This window comes from Macrobrachium nipponense, chromosome 35 (assembly GCF_015104395.2).
Source record: "Macrobrachium nipponense isolate FS-2020 chromosome 35, ASM1510439v2, whole genome shotgun sequence".
Lineage (NCBI taxonomy): Eukaryota > Metazoa > Arthropoda > Malacostraca > Decapoda > Palaemonidae > Macrobrachium > Macrobrachium nipponense.
The window spans coordinates 60,159,929-60,183,994 of NC_061096.1; the positions used below are offsets into that span (position 1 = coordinate 60,159,929).

Sequence of the window (24,066 nt, forward strand, 5' to 3'; positions counted from 1 at the left end):
TTTTTAAGAGATGGAACGACTCTCAAACCACTTTCATGGCGAGTGAAATCGAAGGGAGATTCAGAATGAGTTGCTTTTGGAAGGTAGGAATGATAAGATTAATTTCTCGGAATAGGGGCAAATTGAATGAAAGTAGGGGAAAAGCCCCCGTAGGGGGTTAGTGCCGTCAGTGGACCTCGTGCGGCGCACTGAAGGGATTACTTTTAAGGTTCTTTGCAGCGTGCCTTCGGCCCCTAGCTGCAACCACTTGCGTTCATTTTACTACACCTCCTTTCTTGTTCTCTTTCTTCATCTTACTTTCAACCCTCAACTGCGAAGTTATCCTCTTGTTTCACCTTTCAAACCTTTTTGCTGTCAATTATTATTTCAGCGTTGAATGACCTCATAAGGGTCCCAGTGCTTGGCCACTTGCCTAAATTTTATATTCAACTCAACTCAGCTAATCTGGAAAGATAGAGCAACGGGCCTAAATGGATTCGAGGAGTTGGTGAGCGTAGTTGTCGTGAGAGAAGGAGGAAACATGACAGGAGGAACCGTGACAGGTTAAAGGGCCCTTGAGGGATGTCAGCTGGAGGAAGATGGGGGACAGCAGATATTTGTGGTATGGAGATTTATTGATCGTAATTTATCTGGCGTCACACTGCCAGGGTCCCCAAAGTTTTTTTTTTTTTTTTTTTTTTTTTTATCGAAGTCCAAGAGGCTGGGAACCAATGAACAGAAATAGTAAAAAAAAAAAAAATCGAATGAAAAGTTGAGCTGGAACACTGCTGAACAGGAAATGTGGTGAAAGAGACCGCTGGGCTGCGTCCATGAAAAGACGTATATTTATAGATTGTGACGAGTAATTGATTCACTGAATGAATGTAATGACGTCAGACGCTCTTTCGACCAAAAATACTAAGGGAGTTATATAGAGGTGGCTGGTAATAAAGCCACGCACCAATTTGCAGCCCTCTAGCCTCGGTAATTTTCAAGATCTGAGGGCGGACAGACAAAGTGCTGACGGACAGACAAAGTCGTCTCAATAGTTTTCTTTGACAGAAAACTAAAAAGGACGGAGGATAAGCATGTGAAGCATGAAATAAAGAGTATTATTCACTAAATGAGTTACCTGTATTATATGCAAATGACTGTTTGAAATCTTGTATTGCGAATTAAATCATATTCCCTGCGAAACATTCTCGACACTTAGGAAAAAGCATCCTATGAGCAAGAGCCCGTGCTGGCATCATCTTCAACAACAAGGAAAAGGTATGTGTTGGCATGTAGGTGAACAGGAGTCTGTACACCTGTGGCGTCGGCTTTTCTCTCGTTCATTTCTCTAGGCAACGACCAAAACGCCATTTTGAGGCCATTTATTTTATTTTATTTTTTTTTTCATTCTTTTGTTCCTTATTCCAGACGAGTCCGGGTGAGAGCGTAGTCCTGTTAACGTCAAATTATTGTCTGTTATATTTTCTTTTACGGTTACTTCAGGTTGTCTTCAACCACTCGCTCACAAATTGGAACGCGTGCGCCTTGTTGAGCAAAAAAAAAATAAATAAAAAAAATTAATAAATAAAATGAGATTATTTCCATATAAACGAGACAGTCTGCTACGAGAGTACATATTCTCTCTCTCTCTCTCTCTCTCTCTCTCTCTCTCTCTCTCATGTGTTGACATAGCGCAAACACATGAAAGTGACGGCTGAGGAAAAACAAGGAGTGATGTCCCGAATACCGTAAACGTCAAAATGCGTAAATCCAACGACTTGGTCTCTTTGAAGTCGTCTGATTTTCCTTAATTAATATCACTGGCTAGACTATAATTAATCCCTAGTCGGTGATAAATACGCATCGCTCTCGGTAACTTTTGACAGTTCGAATGTGTCTAGTTTACTATGCATTGAGATGACTGACGTCGACTACGTAATAAATTGAGTTACTTGCTTGGGAACTTTGAGTATTCACTCTTCAAGACAGTTCTTTGTGCGGTATTGAAGTGGTTTGTATATTGGGTCTGTGAGAGGTATTAGTTTGTATACTCAGTCTTTGAGAGGTATTGGTTTGTATAGTCAAGTCTGTGAGAGGTATTGGTTTGTATAGTCAGTCTGTGAGAGGTATTGGTTTGTATAATCAGTCTGTGAGAGGTATTGGTTTGTATATTCAGTTCTTGAGAGGTATTTGGTTTGTATACTCAGTCTGTGAGAGGTACTGGCTTGCATATTCAGTCTGTTGAGTGGTATTGTTTGTATAACTCAGTTCTGTGGCAGACGGTAATGGTTTGTATATTCAGTTGTTGAGAGGTATTGGTTTGTATACTCAGTCTGTGAGAGGTATTGGTTTGTATACTCAGTCTGTGAGAGGTATTGGTTTGTATAGTCAGTCTGTGAGAGGTATTGGTTTGTATACTCAGTCTGTGAGAGGTATTGGTTTGTATATCAGTCTGTGAGAGGTATTGGTTTGTATAGTCAGTCTGTGAGAGGTATTGGTTTGTATAGTCAGTCTGTGAGAGGTATTGGTTTGTATAGTCAGTCTGTGAGAGGTATTGGTTTGTATACTCAGTCTGTGAGAGGTATTGGTTTGTATAATCAGTCTGTGAGAGGTATTGGTTTGTATAATCAGTCTGTGAAAGATATTGGTTTGTATAATCAGTCTGTGAAAGAGGTATTGGTTTGTATACTCAGTCTGTGAGAGGTATTGGTTTGTATACTCATTGTGGAAGGTAATGGGTTTGTATAACTCATCGTGAAAGTATTGGTTTGTATACTCATCCCTGTGAGAGGGTATTGGGTTTTGTAATAGTCAGTCTGTGAGAGGTAATGGTTTGTATAATCGTCTGTGAGAGGTAATGGTTTGTATAATCGGTCTGTGAGAGGTTTTTGGTTTTTAATTAGTCTGTGAAAGAAATATTGGTTTTTGGTATATATCAGTCTGTGAGAGGTTATTGGTTTGTATACTCAGTCTGTGAGGTATTGTTTGTATATCAGTCTGTTAGAGGTTCTATGTATAGATCGTCTGTGAAAGATATTGGTTTGTATAATCAGTCTGTGAGAGGTATTGGTTTGTATAGTCAGTCTGTGAGAGGTATTGGTTTGTATATTGGGTCTGTGAGAGGTAATGGTTCGTGTATTGGGTCTGTGAGAGGTATTGGTTTGTATACTCAGTCTGTGAGAGGTATTGGTTTGTATATTCGGTTTGTGAGAGACTTTGTAAAACATGGTCGCCTTTTCCGAACTCATATATAAGTGTTGGATCCTCACTGGAATCTATTGGCTCACCACTGGGATGTGTTGCAAGGTCTGTTGGCAGCTTCCGTTTAGCTTCGTTCCTTTGCCAATCACTCATTTTTTTTTTTTTTTGTCTTAGATCGGCAAACCTTAGGTGGTCAAGTTTTCTATTATCAAATATACAGGCTACTTGAAACTGTCATTGCCTGTGGTATTACACTTTATATTTTTCTAGCTAAGAATGTATCCTTAATGTTATCATTTTCTGGTGTCAAATAAAGAGGCTACTTGAATGTCATGGCCTGTAGTAATAAAATTTATATTTTTCTAGCTAAGACTGTATCTTTAATGTTAACATACTATGTAGTAATACAGAATGTTATGCAAAACAATATGAAACCACGTAAGAAAACAGTTCAAAGAGTAAATTTATCGTGCGATTTTTTTCTCCTTGAAGCGCAGGGCTCCGTGAAACTTTTTTTTTTTGTGGGGAAAGAAAGCACACAGACACACACACACACACACACACACTGGATCATACAACAGCAGATGCCCTTTCTTTTTTATATGGAGTGTGACATTTTTCGTAAAATACTTAAAGACTCCTTTCTCATTCCCACCCGAGATAAGAAGGTGAGTTACCTGTGAAAAGTGTGCGTTTTGATCACATGCTGATAAGAAATTGTGAAACTGCCTTTAAACAAACAAGTGATTAGAAAGCATTTGGTGTAATCCCTCCTTTTCCAGTGGAAGCTAATTAGCAGTCATACAATTAAGCGTCCAGCTTTGATGTTTGAAACGTTAAACTTCTTTCACTGAACTGTGGCCGCTTTTTCACTTTTCCTAACTCCCCCCCCCCCCCCCACCCCCCCCCCCCGCCCCGCAAAGCCCTTAGGGAGAGAGAACAAAGGCACCCGTCTGTACGTCGCTCTGTGCGTCCAGCTCTCAGTCTCACTTTTATGTACTAATTAATATGTGTGGGAATGGGTGAATTTCAGTAACTTTTTTTTTTTTTTTTGAGTACGTACCATGCTGCTTTGTGATCCGTAAGATGGGTCACATTTGATCATTACTTTTGGATAAAGCCAATTATTTTCCCGCGCGACTGGAATGCTGTGAATTGTCTGTGGGATGCTGTGAATTGTCTGTGGGATGCTGTGAATTGTCTGTGGGATGCTGTGAATTGTCTGCTGTGTGTGTACTCCAGCGAGGGAAGGGATTGGTTTTTAACTGGCAATTTCATTCGTCGACTATGTGTTATCGAAATGATACAACAATTTTCACAATTTGATAATTTGCAGGTCTTATTACTATTTAGCGGTTGTAATAAATTTTGCTATTTTCTGAGGTTTCAGTCTTTTGTGATTTGCCGGCTGTTCCCGTTTTCTTCGATGAATGTTGAAAATGTTGGTCCGTTTCCATTATTGAAAACCGCAGCAACATTCCTTCTGTGTAAAGGTGATACCTCTGTCGTACTGGTCCGCTTTTAAAACGGTTAGTGTCGTGGTATGCCACTCAGATGTCGCGGGTTCGCGTCTCCCCCCGCCCGGCGATGAACAGTCTCTGTTTAAATCTGTATCATGTGCAACGTTCTTTGGAAGCTTAATTTTCAAGTCACTGGCCCCTTTGGTGCGCTTGTTTCACCTACTGAAATGATATTATTATTATTATTATTATTATTATTAATTATTATTATTATTATTTTATTATTATTATTATTAAAGTTCGTTGCTTAATTAAATTTTATTGCTTCCTTTTTGTTGGGGAAATTTTCTGTAAAGTTGTCAAGTACATTGCCATATCCTTAATTAGAAAAAGGCTAGAGCATTGAGTACTTTTAAGAAAGATATTAAGGGTAAAGTTCTTAAAAGTGCTGTTCTGTGGTAGGTCATTCATTTATTGTTTCCGGGTTTGAAGCAATGGTAACTTTTATCATTTTTTTTCTTGTGGGAAACTGCTAATTATTTTCCATTACGTCACTATGGCGACTTCTTCATTTCCGAATGCAGATGATCTGCTTTGCAGTTATCTATTTAAAGTGTTGATTTCCTGCGCCAACTTTATGTAGTAGCTTTCCTGTTGTTAAAAAGTGATAAGTGTGTTACTTTTCCCTAAAGTTGTTGACTGGTCATCACTTTTGAAATGGGTTACTGTTGGTAAGTGTTCACACTTGTCGAATGTTTAAATGTCTTCAAACGTTTAAAATTCGGGACGCTGTCTCTAGTTGCAAACTTATAATAGAATTTATATTTCACATTGTGAAAGAGTCTTTGTGCCCCATTTTGAAGGAAATGGTTGCGTTTCATTATAACAGGTATAGAAGTATATGTCTGCTTGTGTGTGTGTGTGTGTGTGGAGAGAGAGAGAGAGAGAGAGAGAGAGAGAGAGGTACTTCTATATGCTCAGTAATAGTGTCTATTATGTTTCAAGTTATCTCCTTATTTCATTTATATCAATAAATGAAAAACTGTATAGGATGTCTCAATTCACTGAACAAGATATAATATGACTGTATTCATTTCCAAAGCTGATTCTCTCTCTCTCTCTCTCTCTCTCTCTCTCTCTCTCTCTCTCTCTCTCTTTACGTAATACTGGTGGTAAAAGACGTGATTTTTAATCGTCTTACAGCAATAAACGTATTAAAATAATATTTTATAAGAATTTTTTCTGCAAAGACTCGTCATTAGGCTGAGTTACAGTATTTTTTTTTTTTTTTGCTCATATAATCGGATACGGGCGTTGTTGTCTTATAATTAAAAGAATATTTATACTGTAGGACATTATCATTCAAGTCCTGTAGGAACTGTAAGGATACCCAGTCTTCATAGCATTCCATGATCACACACATATATATATATATAATATATATATATAATATATATATATATATATAAATATATATATATATTTATATATATTTATTATATAATACTCGAAGTGTGATTGTTTAAGTGAATTCCCGCAGAAGGTCAATGACCTCATTTCGGAACGCATGGATTCGCGTGAGGTTGTGGTCCAACTATGACGAAATTGGAGCGACCTTATTCCCCCCCCCCCCTCCCTCTCTCTCTCTCTCTCTCTCCTCTTCCCTCCCTCTGTGAGTTGCAGTTGAGGTGATCAATACTAGGGGAAGGTGGCCCCGACCTTGTCCTTGGCCGTGCTAGATCAGGACACCCACCCACCCTTCACCTCCAACCCTCTCTCTCTCTCTCTCTCTCTCTCTCTCTCTCTCTCTCAGTCCGCGCTGCTACTTCTGTTAAGTCCATCATTCATTTGTTCGTACTTTAAGATATTTCGAGCGCAAATTCTAACGCCAAGTTGAAGAGAACTTGCGCGAGCGATAAAAGTGTTATTTTGCGGACTTTCCCGTTTGTCAGTTGAACTCTGGCGAAAGTTTAAAAGGTCACTATCGAGGTGGTTGTGTAACAGACGGTCTGACTGACTGGCGGGTGTTGCATCAGCCGGAATATTGGTAAAGTATTTGCCTTTGTGCTGGATGGACGCTTCGGAATCGCTTTGTGGCTATTTTTCCCTCTTCTGTTTCTTGTTTTTTGGAATTTTTCCTGATACGACGAGTTTCTTGTCGGTTCTACACGGCCACGAATCTTGTCAGATTGGAGCTTAGACTCTTTGATACCTGCTGATTCTGTTTTTATTTATTTATTTATTTATTATTATTATTTTGGCCATTCGTAGTGTCAAGCCATTACGGCAATTTCACGTGTTTATCTGGCATTCTGTGAACAGTGCCTAGATGATTCTTGTATTGAGAATGTACAACGATAAACCGGTTCTCAGACGACTTTCTTCTGCCTCGTAATTTTGTCTTAAGTTTTGCAATTTACTCTCCTTTAGTTTCCGTTTTAGTTCGGATGATTTAATCGCTATATTTTTTTTTCGCCAAAATGACGGAGGAATTATACTTTTGTTGAAAATGGTCTTCAGGTTTGTGATTTAGCTAATTCTCACTAAAATGATGGAAGAATTATGATTTTTTTTTTTTTTTTCCCTTCATATATATAATATATATATATAAATAAATTTTATATTATATATCTATATATATATATATATATATATATATATATAATATATATATATATATATATATATATATATAATAATGTCCGGACCCGTCTTCCAACACCTTCATGGTTCACGCAGCCATTAGGAATTCAGAATGTAAAAGACGGCTGCTTGACTGCCTGCAATTCTCACTAAAATGATGGAAGAATTATAATTTTTTTCCCCTTCAAATAAAATGGTAAAAGAATGTCTGAACTCGTCAGCCAACAACTTCTTCATTCACGCAGCCATTAAGGAGGTCAGAATGTGAAAGAGGCGGCTCCTTTTGGAATAAAAATGCCTTTTACGAAACATCCTTACGATATTCGATGAATGTAGCAATTTTCGAGATTTTTCTTTATAAAGGTTTGGTGGATTGAGACATTTTGACGTTGGTTTCTAGCCAAAGAGGCGTTAGAGTTTTCAATCTTGACTTTCTTTAGTGTGCTCGATTTCTTCTCGTCGTGCATACTCTGTTCAGTCGTATATAGGATGCGTGTGAGATTGCAATTAAAAAAAAAAACTTTTATTCGTTTTCCCTTTTTGGAATCTTTGGCGTTTATGCATTTCCAGTGAGTGCTGATAGATTTTTTTTTTTATAAACTTAAATTTTTGATCATTGTAAAGTTTCATCGAGGATTTGTGTGTGTGTAATAAAAGTGTGACAATCTCTCTCTCTCTCTTCTCTCTCTCTCTCGTCTCTCTCCTCTCCTCTCTCTCCTCCATCTCTCCTCTCTCCTCTCTCTCATAGATTATATATATATATATAATAATATATAATATATATATGTGTGTGTGTGTGTGTGTGTGTGTGTGTGTGTGTGTGTGTGTGTGTGTGTGTGTGCGAACAACTTGATCACGAAGTATATAAACGTGATGCTATGTATAAATAAAGGTTTTTGCCACTATATATATATATATTATATATATATATATATATATATATATATATATATAGTTAGAATGAAGTCTTATTAATTTTATGCCGAAACATTTTTTTTTTTTTTTTTTTTTTTTTGTTTTTTTTTTTTTTTAACATATCAACTATTGTGAACTCCGCGTTGTCCAATGGTTGCTAGAATGTTTCATGGTAAAAGATATACGGAGAAGGAAGGAGTTTCCCGTTGTGTTCAGACCACCCAATCATCTTGATAAAGTTTATAACCCATCCTCTAGTGAGGTCGATGATTACTTCTCTGTAAAATACTCTCTGCTGAGAAGTGATACAAAGTTTCTGTTAATAATTCGTTTTTGACGACTTAATAACTTTAATAACCTACTAAAGAACTTCGAGATATTGCTGGAAGCCGCGTTTATGTCTTGCTTTGATCTGTATACATTTTTCGCCGCTAACGTCAGACTGAGTTTCTGTGGCGGGAACAATTACCCGTTTCTTCATTATAAACCCCCACCTTCAGTAAACGCGGATGCGGATTATATAAACAGCACAAACTGACTGACAAGGAGTACATATTGTCTTCCGAATTCTCATAGCTGTTTCCTGTTATATCTCATATATACGTGTATGTATATAATATTATATATATATATATATATATATATATATATATATATATATAATATATTTATGTGCATATATGTCCACACTGTTTTTAATATTGTGTGGGAGAAATGGTTTCCTAACACCGAGTCTTCACCTTGGACAAATTTCAGATCCACCCTCATCAGACCACCGGCACCCAAATCGGATGATAGGGGGACTGGAACTTGGAGAAAGAGAGAGAAGAGAGAGAGGAGAGAGACAGCGAGAGAGAGAGAGAGAGAAAGAGAGAGAGAGAGAGAGAGATCTGACCACGAAACGTGCAGCGAATGACGTAACGGGGTCTCTGTCGTGTTGGGCAGTCAATGTGTCCAAAGAAGCCATGAGGGAGTGAAATATGGTCGAGCAATTATAATTACGTGCAATGTTTGATGCGACTCGATCATTTCCCTTTCTCTCTTTCATTTTCAAATTTCTATCAGATTAATAAAGATGTGTTTAAGAGTCTGGTTTCGAGGTCATATATAGATGTGTTTAAGAGTCTGTTTCGAGGTCATAAAGATTTGTTTAAGAGTCTGGTTTCGAGGTCATAAAGATGCGTTTAAGAGTCTGGTTTCGAGATCATAAAGATGTGTTTAAGAGTCTGGTTTCGAGGTCATAAAGATTTGTTTAAGAGTCTGGTTTCGAGGTCATAAAGATGTGTTTAAGAGTCTGGTTTCGAGATCATAAAGATGTGTTTAAGAGTCTGGTTTCGAGGTCATAAAGATTTGTTTAATAGTCTGGTTTTGAGGTCATAAAGATGTATTTTTCGTATCACTAGTCTTCGTCAAAATCGTCGACTTATTTACGTACATTTAATCAAGTCGTGTAAACTTAGATAAAAAAATCTTTAGAGAAATTCCGGTCATTTCTGCTCTGCCAGATTATGTAACTAAACAGTGTTGAAATGGATTGAGTTTTTTTAGTTTTATATATATATATATATATATATATATATATATATATATATATATATATATATATATTTATTTATGCTTGATCTACTTGTTTCATTTGTACCAGTAACAGCGTTGTTTCGCAGCTACATTATGTTTTCAGCTTTTTTATTAATTTTTTTTTTTTTTTGTGGTGATAGATGAAATGTGCAGATTTAAACTTAAATTTTTATTTGCAAATAACAATCAAAATGTCATCATTTGTTATTTATCTTTCTCGTTTTTATCAAATATCGTTCAGTTATCTTATCGCAGGTGTCACTGCTTTATCGTTTGACATATTTGCCTCCCTCGACCACCTTATCATATTCCTGTGTTCCTTTTTATTTATTTTTTTCCAAGTAACGTATGTCCTTTTTCATTTTCCTATTCTTTCGATCATAAGAACGCAGTAATTTTTTCATTATAGTCACGTTACTAAATACTTCGTCTCTTTACTTTCAAATGAAAGGTGACCACAGCGAGTTTTGACTGTAAATGATTTTAATTATATATATATATATATATATATATATATATATATATATATATATATATATATATATATATATATATATATATATGTATATATATATATATATATAATATATTATATATATATATATATATATATACTCATGCTCATTCGTTTAATTTACCTCTTTATTTTTTCTTATAATGCACTGGGTATTGTAACCGTTTTTGGTTTTCGCTGATAGATTTGTTACAAGGTTTGCTCGTAATTTTTCTTCGCACTGGATATTTTTCCATATTACTGTTTGCTCTCTCTCTCTCTCTCTCTCTCTCTCTCTCTCTCTCTCTCTCTCTCTCTCTCTCTCTCTCTCTCATGCTGTATAACGCTTGTTTTGACCAGCCTTCCTTGTAATTCTGTGGTGTACTGCCTGATTTTTAACCAGGGTTACCGAGGAACTAGCCTAGCTTAAATATTTTTGAAGAACTATACGTACGAACGCTAGAAGCCGGGGGTTGTTGTAGTGGCGAAGAAGTTGACGTAACCATTTTTCCCTTCTCGGCCTCCAGAGTGGAAACTCACCTTTCTTTTCTCTTTGTTATGGCCGGTTGTATTTGATCTCTTTTCCGCTGAATTTTGTCAAGATAACGCCAAGCCTTCCCGGTTCCAAGAAATGGTCTCGACTTGATTCCTTCTAACCTCTTACCTGACGCACCGCCCACTTCTTTTTACCAGAGAGCTCTCATGACCGCGGGGGTGAAAAGAAGTCAGCGTTTTTGAATTTTGGAAGCTACAGAATCCGGAGGATATAGTTACGCAGACAAGCTGTGTGTATGCGAGTGATTATTCTGCCTGCCACGCAACTCATACCCTTGAGAGGAGAAGGAACTTGAAAGTATTTTTATATAAAGGTACTGCTCCCATACCTTTTTTTAAAACCTGATACCACGACTGTCAGGTACGTCATTTACCATTTAGGCTAACAGATTTTTTTTTTAAACTGGGTGTTCCTATCCGCCCGCGGAATCGAATTGTATTTCCATGCTTCATAGGCTAGACTGCTACCTGTCGCACCACAATGCCTGTACATTTAAATACGTGTGCATCTATGCGTTAACGGGATTCTTAAGGAACAGCGACGGTTGCAGTTAGTACATGAACGGTGTAGGAAAAAAGATGTGCTAATAGATTACGTCCCGTTTCTGCTTCCTCGAACGTGGGTGTTCAGGCGTGGGGGTTTGTCCTAAGGCTCTTTTTCATTTTTCCTTTTTATCTCCTGTCCTCTGTTTTGTACTTCCCAACAGCCGCTTGGGAGAGAGAGAGAGAGAGAGAGAGAGAGAGAGAGAGAGAGAGAGAGAGAGAGAGATCCATCATTTTAATTGAGGGAGAATCTTGTTTCTCGTAGACTTTCATACCCTTCACAATTTCCAAGGTATTTAATTCATCCAAGGCGTTTATTTTTTTCTCCGTCTCAGGTAATCAGATAAATAACATTTGCCGTCTGATCTTGATAAGAATTTAGCATCAAGTTGCAAAACCTTTTTTTTTTTCATTTCGTATGAAATTGTTCGTATTAACTCTGAAAGTAAACTGCTCTCTCTCTCTCTCTCTCTCGTCATCTCTCCTCTCTCTTCTAATCGTCTCTCCTCTCTCTCGATCGGACGCCATTTCTTTTATTTGGTATAAAATTGTACATATTGCTTTTTGAGAGCAAATGGTCTCTCTCTCTCTCTCTCTCTCTCTCTCTCTCCAATACGCCATTTTTTTATTTGGAAAAGTTAATATAAAATTCTACATATTGCTTTTTGAGAGCGAATGCTTTCTCTCTCTCTCTCTCTCTCTCTCTCTCTCTCTCTCTCTCTCTCTCCAATACGCCATTTCTTTTATTTGGTATAAAATTGTACAAAATTGCCTTTTGAGAGCAAATGCTCTCTCTCTCTCTCTCTCCTCACGGGTCCTCCTCTCTCTCTCTCTCTCTCTCTCTCGCTCTGCACAGTGCTGGGTAAACAAAAAAGGGAATCGAAATGGTCTTCACGTAGGTGCTCGTTACAGGGTTGTGTCTCAATCCCAGCCCACACGGACGATGATGTACTGTACATCATCCTGAAGGCGCGTTGTGTAGGCAGACGGAATTTACGGCGGTGACCTTTGTCCGTTGAAGAGGTGTCGGCTTGCCTTTCAAGGTCACTGCGCGCGCTCTTCGTGCTCAGCTCCGGTGTTTTGATATATTATGCTTTTCAAATGATGCTTTGATCTCAGGTTGAATAGAGAATTGATAATAATAATAATAATAATAATAATAATAATAATAATAATAATAATAATAATAATAATAATAATAATAATACTGTTAAAAAGAATGGCAGAATTTAGCGAGTTGATTCTATATATTGTTTTTTTCTATTTTCCTTACAATTCGCTTCTCAGGCTCAGTGATGTTTCTGAGTAACTGGCAATATTCCCAATATGATATTGGCCACTTACTCATAAACTCGCTGAGCCTGAGAAGCGAATTGTACGGAAAATAGAAAAAACAATATAGAATCAACTCGCTTAATTCTGCCATCTTTTTAACAGAATTTGCATACGAGGGTGGGTCTTCTACCGAAATAATAATAATAATAATAATAATAATAATAATAATAATAATAATAATAATAATAATAATAATAATAATAATAATAATCCACAACCGTTTGGTAAATATATGACTATTACGTAGTAATATACTTACTGTGTAATTGTGTGGATTTTTATTACACAGATTGTTGTTCACGAGGTTGGGAATTTCTTAGCATTAATAATAATAATAATAATAATACTAATAACAATATAATTGTGGATTTTTATTACACAGATTGCTCTTGACGAGGTTGTGAATTTCTCAGCAACAACAACAATAATAATAATAATAATAATAATAATAATAATAATAATAATAATAATAATAATAACGTCAGTGGTCTCCTCGGTAGCTCTGGTATTAATAATGATAACTGTTGTATTAGTAAGTATCGGAGCAGTGTTAGTCATATAATGATAATAATGACGTACGTTTGCCCTAGATTAAATTACGCCTACGCAGTACAATGCAAAAGCAGAGACGGAAGTAAACTAAGAAAAGAAAGATTTTTTTTTTCTTTTTAACGCACCTGATGCGAACTGACTGAGATCCTGGTCGGACTGCCATTGTGAAGAAGTGTCAGTCCTTCGCTCTTTTCAGCTTCTATTGTGAATTCACTGTTCCGGAGGTAAATTTATTCCCGGTTGTCTGACTGCCCTGGGTCTCTCTCTCTCACTCACAGGAAACGGTAGGAAATTAGTTGTACTGTCGTGATAAACGCGCGCGCGCATTAACGTCTTGCATATTACCTTAATTAGCGTGATAAGAGATTAGTCCAAACGTCGCTCAGAGATGATGTTTACGGTATACTCGGAAGGGTAATTACAAAGACAGGTCTCTTACTATTGTCTTGGAGCGCAAACAGCCATCTTCACGTGGTCAACGTGACCTCGTTACGATACTCGGGGTGCGAGTTCGATCCCGCAGGATGGCGTGATCGGCACTTGGCTGCGGTTAGGCTACAGGAAATAAAAAAAAATGAATGACAGTATTGTTGTCCTCACGGTACACATGTAAGTATTGGATATTCTACTCGTATTATCGTTATATAATGGACAGATTATGTGGATATTTGTCGGAGAATGAAAATAATATTGGAGACAATGTTACTTGACCAAGTTAATTTTGTTCGAGTTCATCTGCCACTTTTGTTTTACGGTAGTTGGCTTCGGTTAGGATTCCTGGTGGATATTTATAAAAAAAAGTAATTAAATAATAGACGTTCGTACTTACATAATATCGACTTAAAGATTGAACACTCATTTGCTGATGAGGTTAGTCTGTTTCTCATCTCCGCTGTACCGTTTGTCATTGAAGGCGCCATTTAATCTTTGGTCTAATTCTCGTTTACGTTTACATCGTTTTCATTTGAACGATCAAACGTTTCAGTGTGTGAGTGTTTTAAACGTTGCTTGAAATCATTCCTTTCACTGCTGCTTATTGGTAATGGAATTTTCCCTCATTAACTTATTGGTACGATAGTAAAGATAAAGGTAGAGGCTTATGTTTTGATAACAGCTATACTAAAAGCAATTCGTATCCTGGTTGCCTGTAAGGACATTTAATATTTCATTCCCCTCAAAAAGAAAAAAGAAAAAAAAAATCCCGCGTCCGTTTTTTGGGGGTAAATCGGCTCAGAGCTGCTGCAGCAGCAGCAGGAAAGTCTACGGGAACCTGGTGGACAATTTCATCTTACCTCTGCTGTCAATGTCGAACTAGTAAAAGGTTCGCTACCAGTTACGCCGCGCAGGTATAATCACTTCTGGGAAAACATAAGCTGTTGCCTGCTGCATTTAACGAGTCAGCAGACTCTGGTGGAAACATAGGAATGCCATGATGTCAGATGGTAAAACTGGGAGACGTTTGAAGAAAATTATAATACAAATAATGAACAATTTTTTAGGTGCCAGTCATTCCCTCTAAGTCGGAGTCTAGCCATCAAAGGGCTGGAAAGAAACACACTATCTATTTCCTTCGCTTTAGAGTCTCTCTCTCTCTCCCCCCCCCCCCCCCCCCCCCATCTGTGTGTTCATGTTCATATTCCCTGAGAGCTGTACTGAGGTCAAGAAGACATTCAAATGATGCCAGCCGCATAAGTTCATCAACCTACTCTCGCCGGTCACTGGAAATGAATTTGATTATTAAATGCTTCGCTTTCGTCATATGAATGAACTTGACAAGTGACGTGTCTTGCATAATATTATGTAACTGTCGTGTGAATTGGCATTTTTATATCATTCATGATGAAATCGCACTTATGCATTCTGTTGTAGTACAGGGGTTCCAGTTTTGACTAAATATATATATAATATATATATATATATATATATGTATATTATTAAAATATATAATAATAATTAAAAATGTATCTTACTATAATGGATATTATGTCTGCCATTCAATCACGCCCAAACGGCTTGTATGCTTAAAACTAAACTTTGAAACGATTAGTTTCTGTATGATTCATTTCATGGCAAATCAACAACAGCTGAATTATTGTCAGTCATCACCGAGAGAGACTTTTTATCTGCTCACACAGTGTCTACCTGTTACACTTGGGAGATTATCCGTGGATTAATTTCATAGCGATTCAAGTCATATTGCAAACTCACGTATATGCGTCTCTTTCCGCGTTTGTTGTTTACACATGCAGCCAGAGAGGTTACTGTAACCTTCTGCAGCGTCGTGTCAGTTTTCTCTTTGTCGTGCTAAACTTTTATAATAATAATAATAATAATAATAAATAATAATAATAATAATAATAATATAATAATAATAATAATAATAATAGCCTTTACTTCAGTTCAGGGTCATATACATGGAATATACAAAATACAGACAGTAACATACACAATCTAGATACACGAGACATGATAAACATGAATAAACGGCAATATCCACATAATAGCTTAGGTAGTATAAAAGATGGCAATCATAATACTGGTTATAACAGTAATAATATTGGAGGAAAAAATGCATTGAGAGTTATACCTAATAGTTAGTGCACAGATTATATGTATGTATTTTTTTTTTTAGGTATCATTCGAGTTTTGCCTTGAAACCTGAAAAATGTGTGTGGTTTTTTTTTAGGTACGATTCGAATTTTGTCTTAAGAAATGTGTATTTTTTTTTTTTTAGGTACGATTCGAATTTTGTCTTAAGAAATGTGTATTTTTTTTTTTTTTAGGTACGATTCGAACTTTGCCTTAAGACCTGAGTGATCGATGAGATTGATGCTCTGTGAATGAGAAGAATTTGACAGACATAGTATTACTTCCATTTGCACATCTATTTCAGCTTAACTAAAAAGACATTTTTGTTTCTGTTGCAGGCGCTGGATGGCTTCATCATGACAGTGTCGTGTTCCGGCCGAGTCTTATATACCTCCGAGTCAATCACTCCCTTAATCGGTCACCTTCCGGTAAGTCACGGACTCTCTCCCTCTCTCTCTCTCCACTTTTGAGTAGGTTTATTGTATTGCAAAAATGGAAGTTATTCCCAATGTGCGTTGACAAGGGGTGCACTCTCTCTCTCTCTCTCTTCTCGTCACCTTTACAAAGGTTTAGTTATGTTATGCAAAACTGGATTATTCCCAGTATGTGTTGCTTAGTGAAGATCATCACATTAGTGGTTTGCTCTGTAATAATATATCTATATATATTTTATATATATATATATATATATATATAGAGGTTAATCCTGGTCTTAAATCGGTTTACTGAAAGTTTTAAAGACTGATCAGCCCACGCTTACTATTCTAATATAATTTGCAACGAAGTTTTTGCTGTTACCTGTGGCCTTCATCAGAGGGTCTGTCTAATAAACATTTAATCCAAAGTTGATGAATTCACAGTGATAAATTTTCGGTCACGGCTTCGTCATTTCTTTTAATCAAATTAAAGATCCCCAAATGATTTTTAATCACTGAAACTCACAGCAATTAAGCGGACAATGAAAGTAAGTGATTAACGATCCGTTGATGGTCTTCAGTTTATTTTCTTTTTTCCTTAACACTTACTACTGGTAACTTTATATACGTCAGATGTTCCGATTGGGCTATTTACTTGCGTCCAGCACTTTTAGTTGTAACTCAGTTATCTTTAAGACCTTGTGTCCTTCCTTTCACTTTTAATTCATCTTTATTGAACATTCATTATATCCCTCCTTTATAGCGGTTGTATATATAGTGAAATGCATTATCAGTAAGTGTAGTGTATCTATCTGTTCATTGATTATGTCAATGGATTTTTTGTTACAGAAGTGTTTTAATGCTTCGACCAAGAAGAGGTGTGTATTCATTTACATAAGATATAATAAATAAAGAAATATGCCACGAAGGAAAAATAAACGTAGGAGGATCTGCGAGATCTTTTGACGTTAAACGTCCTTTACTGAGCAGTAAAGGACGTTTAACGTCGAAAGATCTCGCAGATCCTCCTTCGTTTATTTTTCCTTCGTGGCATATATCTTTATTTATGGATTTATCACGTTCCTAACTTTCGTGATTCATTTACATAAGATATAATAAAAGAACATTTTGCAGGGTGATCTATCGGGGACCCCATTATACGACTTGATGTTGGAGGAGGAGAGAGGGGAGATGAGACGATTTCTCTCCAACCCTGCTCTAGCGCCCAATCCTAGTACCTGTTTCGACAATACAAAAGGTATGTTGTTTTTTCAGTTGCCGCACCATGTATTTCACGCATTCGTAACTTATTCTCTGTATATTTGATTTTCTTCATTGTTAAACGAGGTACAAAATTTCCCCCCTTTTTTTCAGAAAAATATACAATAGCGGTCCATCTCAGAAGAGGGACGATAAACTCATCGGATGCCACAAATTATGAGCGAGTGCACTTAATGGGATATTTTGAACGTTATAGCTGTCCGAGTGAAGGTTGGTAACACTGGTCTCGTCTGATCAAATATTACTTGAGCATTTATCTTCTGAGATATGCAGAGAGTTTTGGTAAAAGTATTCCCAGTTGATCTTAGTCCTTTTATTGTAAGTGACCTTTTTTTTTCAAAATTACAAAACAATAATTGTAGCTATTTTTGGATCACTGAATTTCCATTGAATGAGTTATCGTCATCAGTCACCACCGGTCATTATCGGTTCACATAATTGTCAGTTTCATTATTTTTTCTTAACATTCGAGAAGCTTTTCTCAGTTATATAAGGAAGTGTGATAATGGTATGTGATTTGATTTTTCTCTCTTGTAGATGGCGTTTTGGACTTCAGCTGCAGTGAGGCTGAAGATTCGGTATCAGTCAGTAGCTGTAGTAGAAGTATGTTCGGTGGTAATGCCGGGGGAGGAGTTACTGGTAGCAGTAATGCTGGTTCTGGTCTCTGTCAGAGCTCTCTTGTACAGACTAATCCATCTCAGGAAACTACAAAGTGAGGACTAATTAAAGGCTTTTGCATTGAGTTGTATACTTTGTCATGTGTATTTGTATTCATGTCGGTAGATCTAGGGTACTTATCCGCGGCGGCCTAGACTATGGCAGTTGCGGTGTTTCTATGCAGTTTTACCCACTGAACAAGAATTTTAAGTAATATTTATTCGGACGACTGTAATTAACTCCCAGGGGCCAGTACTAAACACGGCGAAATACATTAGACGCCCCAATCCCTAGTGGATGTCGTATCCGCGGTTACGTTCCTTGCAGTCCGTGCGGACTGCTCTTGTAGAAATACCTTCCTACTAGTCCTCAGCTTAGCTAGAAAACAGTTGTCAAATTAGACAGTCATGTGCACTCTTAACCTTAAAGTTCCCCCGTGCACTCTTCCCTTGTTTTGTGAAAAAGCTTTAGCTAATACTTAAGGTATTGCTGGGTAGTGCCTTTCGGCTATTGTTGCAACTGATAATTTAAACATAATATTTCATTATTTATATTTAGCCTTGTTACCCCATGGGAGTTTTCTTTCTTGTCATCAATGGACTCCATAAGTTTTTTGTTATATGAATTTATATCACAAGAACTGAGAAGAATGTTTGGGAAGAGTAGGTTCAGAATCCGAGCAATGCTGAGGAGGTAACAAATTTCTAAAGGAAGTAGGAAGTGCCTCAGTGGCGTTGTTGTTTTGGTGTTTGCTTCTCACTTCGGTGGTCGCGGGTTCGATTCTCGGCCATTCCATTGGGGAGTGAGAGATGTGTATTTCTGGTGATAGAAGTTCACTCTCGACGTGGTTCGAAAGTCACTTAAAGCCGTCTGTCCAGTTCCTGAATAACCACTGGTTCCATGCAACATAAAAGCACCATGCAAACAAATAAAGGAAGTAGGTGATTGAGACAGAAAGGATATAGAAGCAACTAAGCATTAATAGAATACTGTATAGGGAAAGTAATAATGGATCATATTAGTAGTACCTTTATAAAAATTGAAGAATGTTGTTATGCTAGAGGAAACATTGGAGAATGTGGTACTGTATCTGAAAAGATATAGTAAAGTTCCAGGATCATGATAAATGACTGCACCGGCAGTTTACTGAAAGTAGCTGGCTGGAGAAACATTCATTGGTGTGATCAGACTATAAGAAAACATAATAAAGGAAGAAATGGGGGTATTTTTACTTTAAAACTATAATTACATTCAGGGGATAAATATGAATTTGTTATGCTTTTATGTTTAATACTCTAAACGTTTCTGAAGTTCACTTTGTAAATAGCCGAGTTTTTGCCTAGATACCAGACTGCCCCCCACCCTTATTTCCTACAATTCAGGTATTACAGTGAGAAGGCGGGGTATTTTGATGGAGAAAAACAAAACATGAATGACATACAAGTTTGGAGCCCCTCAGTGGCGTGGTTGGTATGGTGTTGGTGTCCCACCTCAGTGGTCGCAAGTTTGATTCTCGGCCATTCCATTGAGGAATGAGAGATGTGTATTTCTGGTGATGACTTTAAAGGAATTTTTAATTCGGAATGAAAATAATTTTATTATATATTGTGACTCAAGAAGTGTTTTTCAGTCGCTGGAATCTTTTAGTTATTTAAACCCTCTGATTTTAGATATATTGGAATGGCTGCTTCTACTGAAAAGAGGAGGGAAAGAAGTACAGTTCTGTTGGGTTCCTTCCCATGTTGGGGTGGCTGGGAAAGAGAAAGCTGACCAACTTGCAAAGGTGGCAGTCAGCTCCCCAGAACCCACTAGAGGATATAAATCCCATATCGGGATTTATATCCTCTAGTAGGTCAGAGAATAAAAAAATGCTGGCAGTCCCAATGGGAGGATATTGTTACTAACCAGAAAATGCGCAATATCACGTCATCGGTGTCTCCTTGGTCATATCCGTATATGCCAAGAAGACAGGAAACGATGTTGTGCAGATTGAGGATTAGACATACAAGACTCACCCATGGGTTCTTGATGTCCCGTGAAAGTCCTCCATTTTGCGATGATTGTACTGTGCCCCTGACTGTGAGACATTTGCTGGTTGAATGTCCCAGACTTGGGAATTTGAAACATAAGTTCCTATCTTGGGGATGTCATAGAGGAGGTAATTTTATCCTATCTACAATTCTTGGAAAGGATTGTAATATAGAACAGTTATATATATTTATGAGGGAGGCTAGCCTCCTCAACAAAATTTAGATTATATAATAGAATATCTATGTAAGAATTTTTATATTTGAAGAAATATATTTATATTAATATATTTTTAGTTTTTCATATGAAATTAATTTTAGATTTAATTCTACTTTCTATCTAAATTTATTTTGGTGTCAACTACTGAGATGTTGTGACACCAGTTTTTAATAGACATAATCAATAATCAATCAATTCTGGTGATAGAAGTTCACTCTCGACGTGGTTCAGAAGTCACGTAAAGCTGTTGGTCCCATCGCTGAATAACCACTGGTTCCATGCAACGTAAAAACACCATACAAACAAACATACAAGTATGGATTTAACCTAACCTAATATGGAGGTCAGGTCTTTACTAGGTCCCTAATCTAGCCGCCACCTCACCTACCCTAATGTAAGATGCCAGGGCCTTATGTAGGTGGGGCAGGCCTGGACCCTCTGCTCCTGTCAATCTGTACAGGCTCTACCTAACTTGATGCAGGTTGCTGGGGCCTCACCTAGCGGGAGGGAAAAAAAAAAAACCTAACCTAGGGTACTGTAAATAAAAATAAATAATAAGTTTGCTATAGAACTAACCTAACCCAGCTAGGGCCTTGCTGCCCACCACCAACATAACCTAGTAGGTTTCCAGGTTCTTACTTACCTAGTGTGTGATCTCTCTTCAAAAACCTTCAATAAGCCTTACTCTAATCAGAATCGGAGCTTGCAGAAGTATGATGGGCATGTTAGAACGCATCTTTTATTCTGCTCCTTTATATTTTTCATAGTATAAAAATATCTGGTCAAATGGGATTTTCCTTACAGAAGGAGCTCTTGCTCCTTTTACTAGGCTTAGTAGCTATTTACTTATTGGCTTTGTAAAATAACTGGTTTGTATTTTTTAAGGAAAATGACTGAATTTTGAATATAATTTATTTGTGATGGTTTACATTGATCCTATCATGTTTGCAAGTATGTCATATTACAAAAATAGTATTTACATATTGCAAAGATAATCCTAACTTTGACAGCTTGTGTATACAAAAGGTTCAATACTGAGATTGTCATCAATAGTAAATATATCTCAGAGGTAAGGCTACCAACCCAAACATTTGAGGGATTTTGTTACTGAAATGTTTTCAACTGAATTAGGTACTGTACCATAATTGATTTTTATTAAGGTATAATGCAAGCTGTCAACAATGTAGTTCTCTGTTAGCAGATATTTACTTTGATATTCATTGACATTCTTTTTTTGCAGGCTAGTGTTTGTGGCTATTGGTCGACTGGAACGACCACAGCTGGTTAGGGAAATGATGATAATAGAACCAAGTAAAACAGAATTTACTTCAAGACACAGTTTAGAATGGAAATTTCTTTTTCTAGACCACAGGTAACTAAAAAAAATTTATTTAATTCCAGGTGATGTAAATGTGAACACTCTTAAAACATATCCATTAACCATATTTGGAAGACTTATTGTTTCTGTGTATCATTCAAAATACAGATATTATGTTCATACTGTAGTTTTCTTTCTTACTTTTCAAGATTGCTAGTATAAAACCACTGTACTTTTTGAATGATATTAAGTTTTTTAGTATGACAGCATTTATTGAAAATCTGTCAAAATGTCAGGTAACAAAAAGTTGTCAGTTCGAAATGGTTACAGGAATTTCTTACAGATAACACGTCTTCATCCATTGTACTATTCTGTATGTAATTTTCTTCACAAATTAAGAGACAGTAGTCACAGTGGAAAAAAAGTGTTCAGTTTCTGAACATGACAGTGGATGTTAATATAAATCTCATGAATTTTGCTAGCAACTGAATACTATTTGAATTGAGGGGCACAAGAGATTAACTTGATTAACTTGGGCTAATTTAATTCATCCCTCAAGTACCATAGATGATTAAGAATTTATTTGACATTCAATTAGACAAATAACAGAATGTTAAGTGACATAATGTTCTTTTAAATAACAAGATATCTAAAGAATTCCAATGAATCCGTATGTATGAACTTGTTGGTGCTCTTTGGTCTTACTTGAATTCTCTTATAACCAGCTGTGTTTTTTGCTTCACAGAGCTCCTACCATCATTGGCTACCTTCCATTTGAAGTGTTAGGAACTTCAGGGTATGATTATTATCACGTAGAAGATCTGGACAAAGTTGCGTCGTGCCATGAACAATGTAAGTTTTAAAAATTTTGTATGATAATAAAAACAGTTCATTATATGAGCCTTGTTAAATAAGTCAGAATGCACCCAAAACTTAAAAATTCCAAATAACATCACAAAATCTGATGCCAGCTTCATATTTGGACCCTTATTATACCATTGGAGTTATATTTTCTTGTTGCACTGCATGATCTGTAAAACAAAATACTACTTACACCAACACCAAATATTTTTGTGTACTAATTCCAACTATGAGACCAGTTTCTGTACATTGCAAATTAAATTTTTTTGTTTCTCCTAGTGTGTTTAGTTATTTGGGCCTATTATTTGCTAGAAACATCTGAGTGTTAACAAGTTATTTACATGGTTGTGATAATTCTTCGAGGATTGTCTATGAAAGTAGTTTTAGATGTGGCATATTTTTTGCAAATTTAAGTGGTATAGTTTTGGAGGTGCAGCAGATTGCCTGTTGTAAGTGCATACAGGCATTACATATTGTGAATATTGTCATCCAGTTTTGGATATGATGAGATATAAAGTAATAAAATGTTTAAGGTTTATAGGAGTTACAAGTGGGCAAAAGCCTTTCTATATAAGACTTGAAGAAGGAAGGATTGAGCATAATGATTATTCTATTGTATCAGCTAGGAACGAATTTTGTCATTTGCAGTACCTTACTTTAATAGTGATGTTTTTTACGCATGCAGTTTTTAGGCCATGGTATGTTTCAGCTTGAATGATCCTCACTGCAAAGTTACTTCTCTGTCTTTTTAATAAATTGATTATAAATGTTTTGCTGTAAAGGTTTGAAGGTAATGGATGTAGAAACTAATTCCTGTAAGTTTTGGGAATCTTTAGTTAAGACTTTTTTTTTTTTTCTTGACAGTAATGAAGACTGGAAAGGGAACATCGTGTTACTACAGATTCTTGACCAAAGGACAACAGTGGATATGGTTGCAAACCCAGTATTACATTACTTATCATCAATGGAATTCCAAGCCAGAATTCATTGTTTGTACCAATACAGTTGTAAGGTATGTTACTTTTTTTTTATCTGTATATCACTGAAAGTTACACTTCACAGATGTTATGCATGTCAAGTGTGCACCATCTGTTCATCTTCTTTACTTTAGATAAAGATAGCACAGATATGTAAATAATGATATGGCAGTTCTTAGTGCATTGCGTCTTTGGAAAAGATGAATGTTGTAGATTTATTTATGTATACATGAGAATTTGGTTAGTGATCAAATTAATTTTATTTTGTAGGTATAGTTAAGCTTTTTCTCTGTCTTGCAGAATTTTTAGACATCAGCCATCCTACTGATCAAATATATGTGTATTTTTTATTTTTGTTGTTGTTGTTGTGCAGTCTTTTAAAGTTTTAAAAATGAATACTGCACTATGTAGTACTACAATGTATTTTACTTTATTAATTATCTGTATGTATTTGGAGTTGGTTGATGCCTAA

The 24,066-nt window shown here is 36.5% G+C and overlaps 1 protein-coding gene across 1 annotated transcript in view; it reads left to right on the forward strand.

Annotated features, from left to right (window-relative positions):
- The window catches only part of LOC135208834 (circadian locomoter output cycles protein kaput-like), a 341,286-nt gene that overhangs the window by 296,239 nt on the left and 20,981 nt on the right, over positions 1 to 24,066 (forward strand). Inside the window, 7 exon segments of the mRNA XM_064241398.1 lie at positions 16,176 to 16,265; positions 17,388 to 17,511; positions 17,628 to 17,744; positions 18,072 to 18,246; positions 21,679 to 21,810; positions 22,502 to 22,608; positions 23,482 to 23,629. Of these exon segments, the coding sequence (XP_064097468.1) occupies positions 16,176 to 16,265; positions 17,388 to 17,511; positions 17,628 to 17,744; positions 18,072 to 18,246; positions 21,679 to 21,810; positions 22,502 to 22,608; positions 23,482 to 23,629 (893 nt within the window).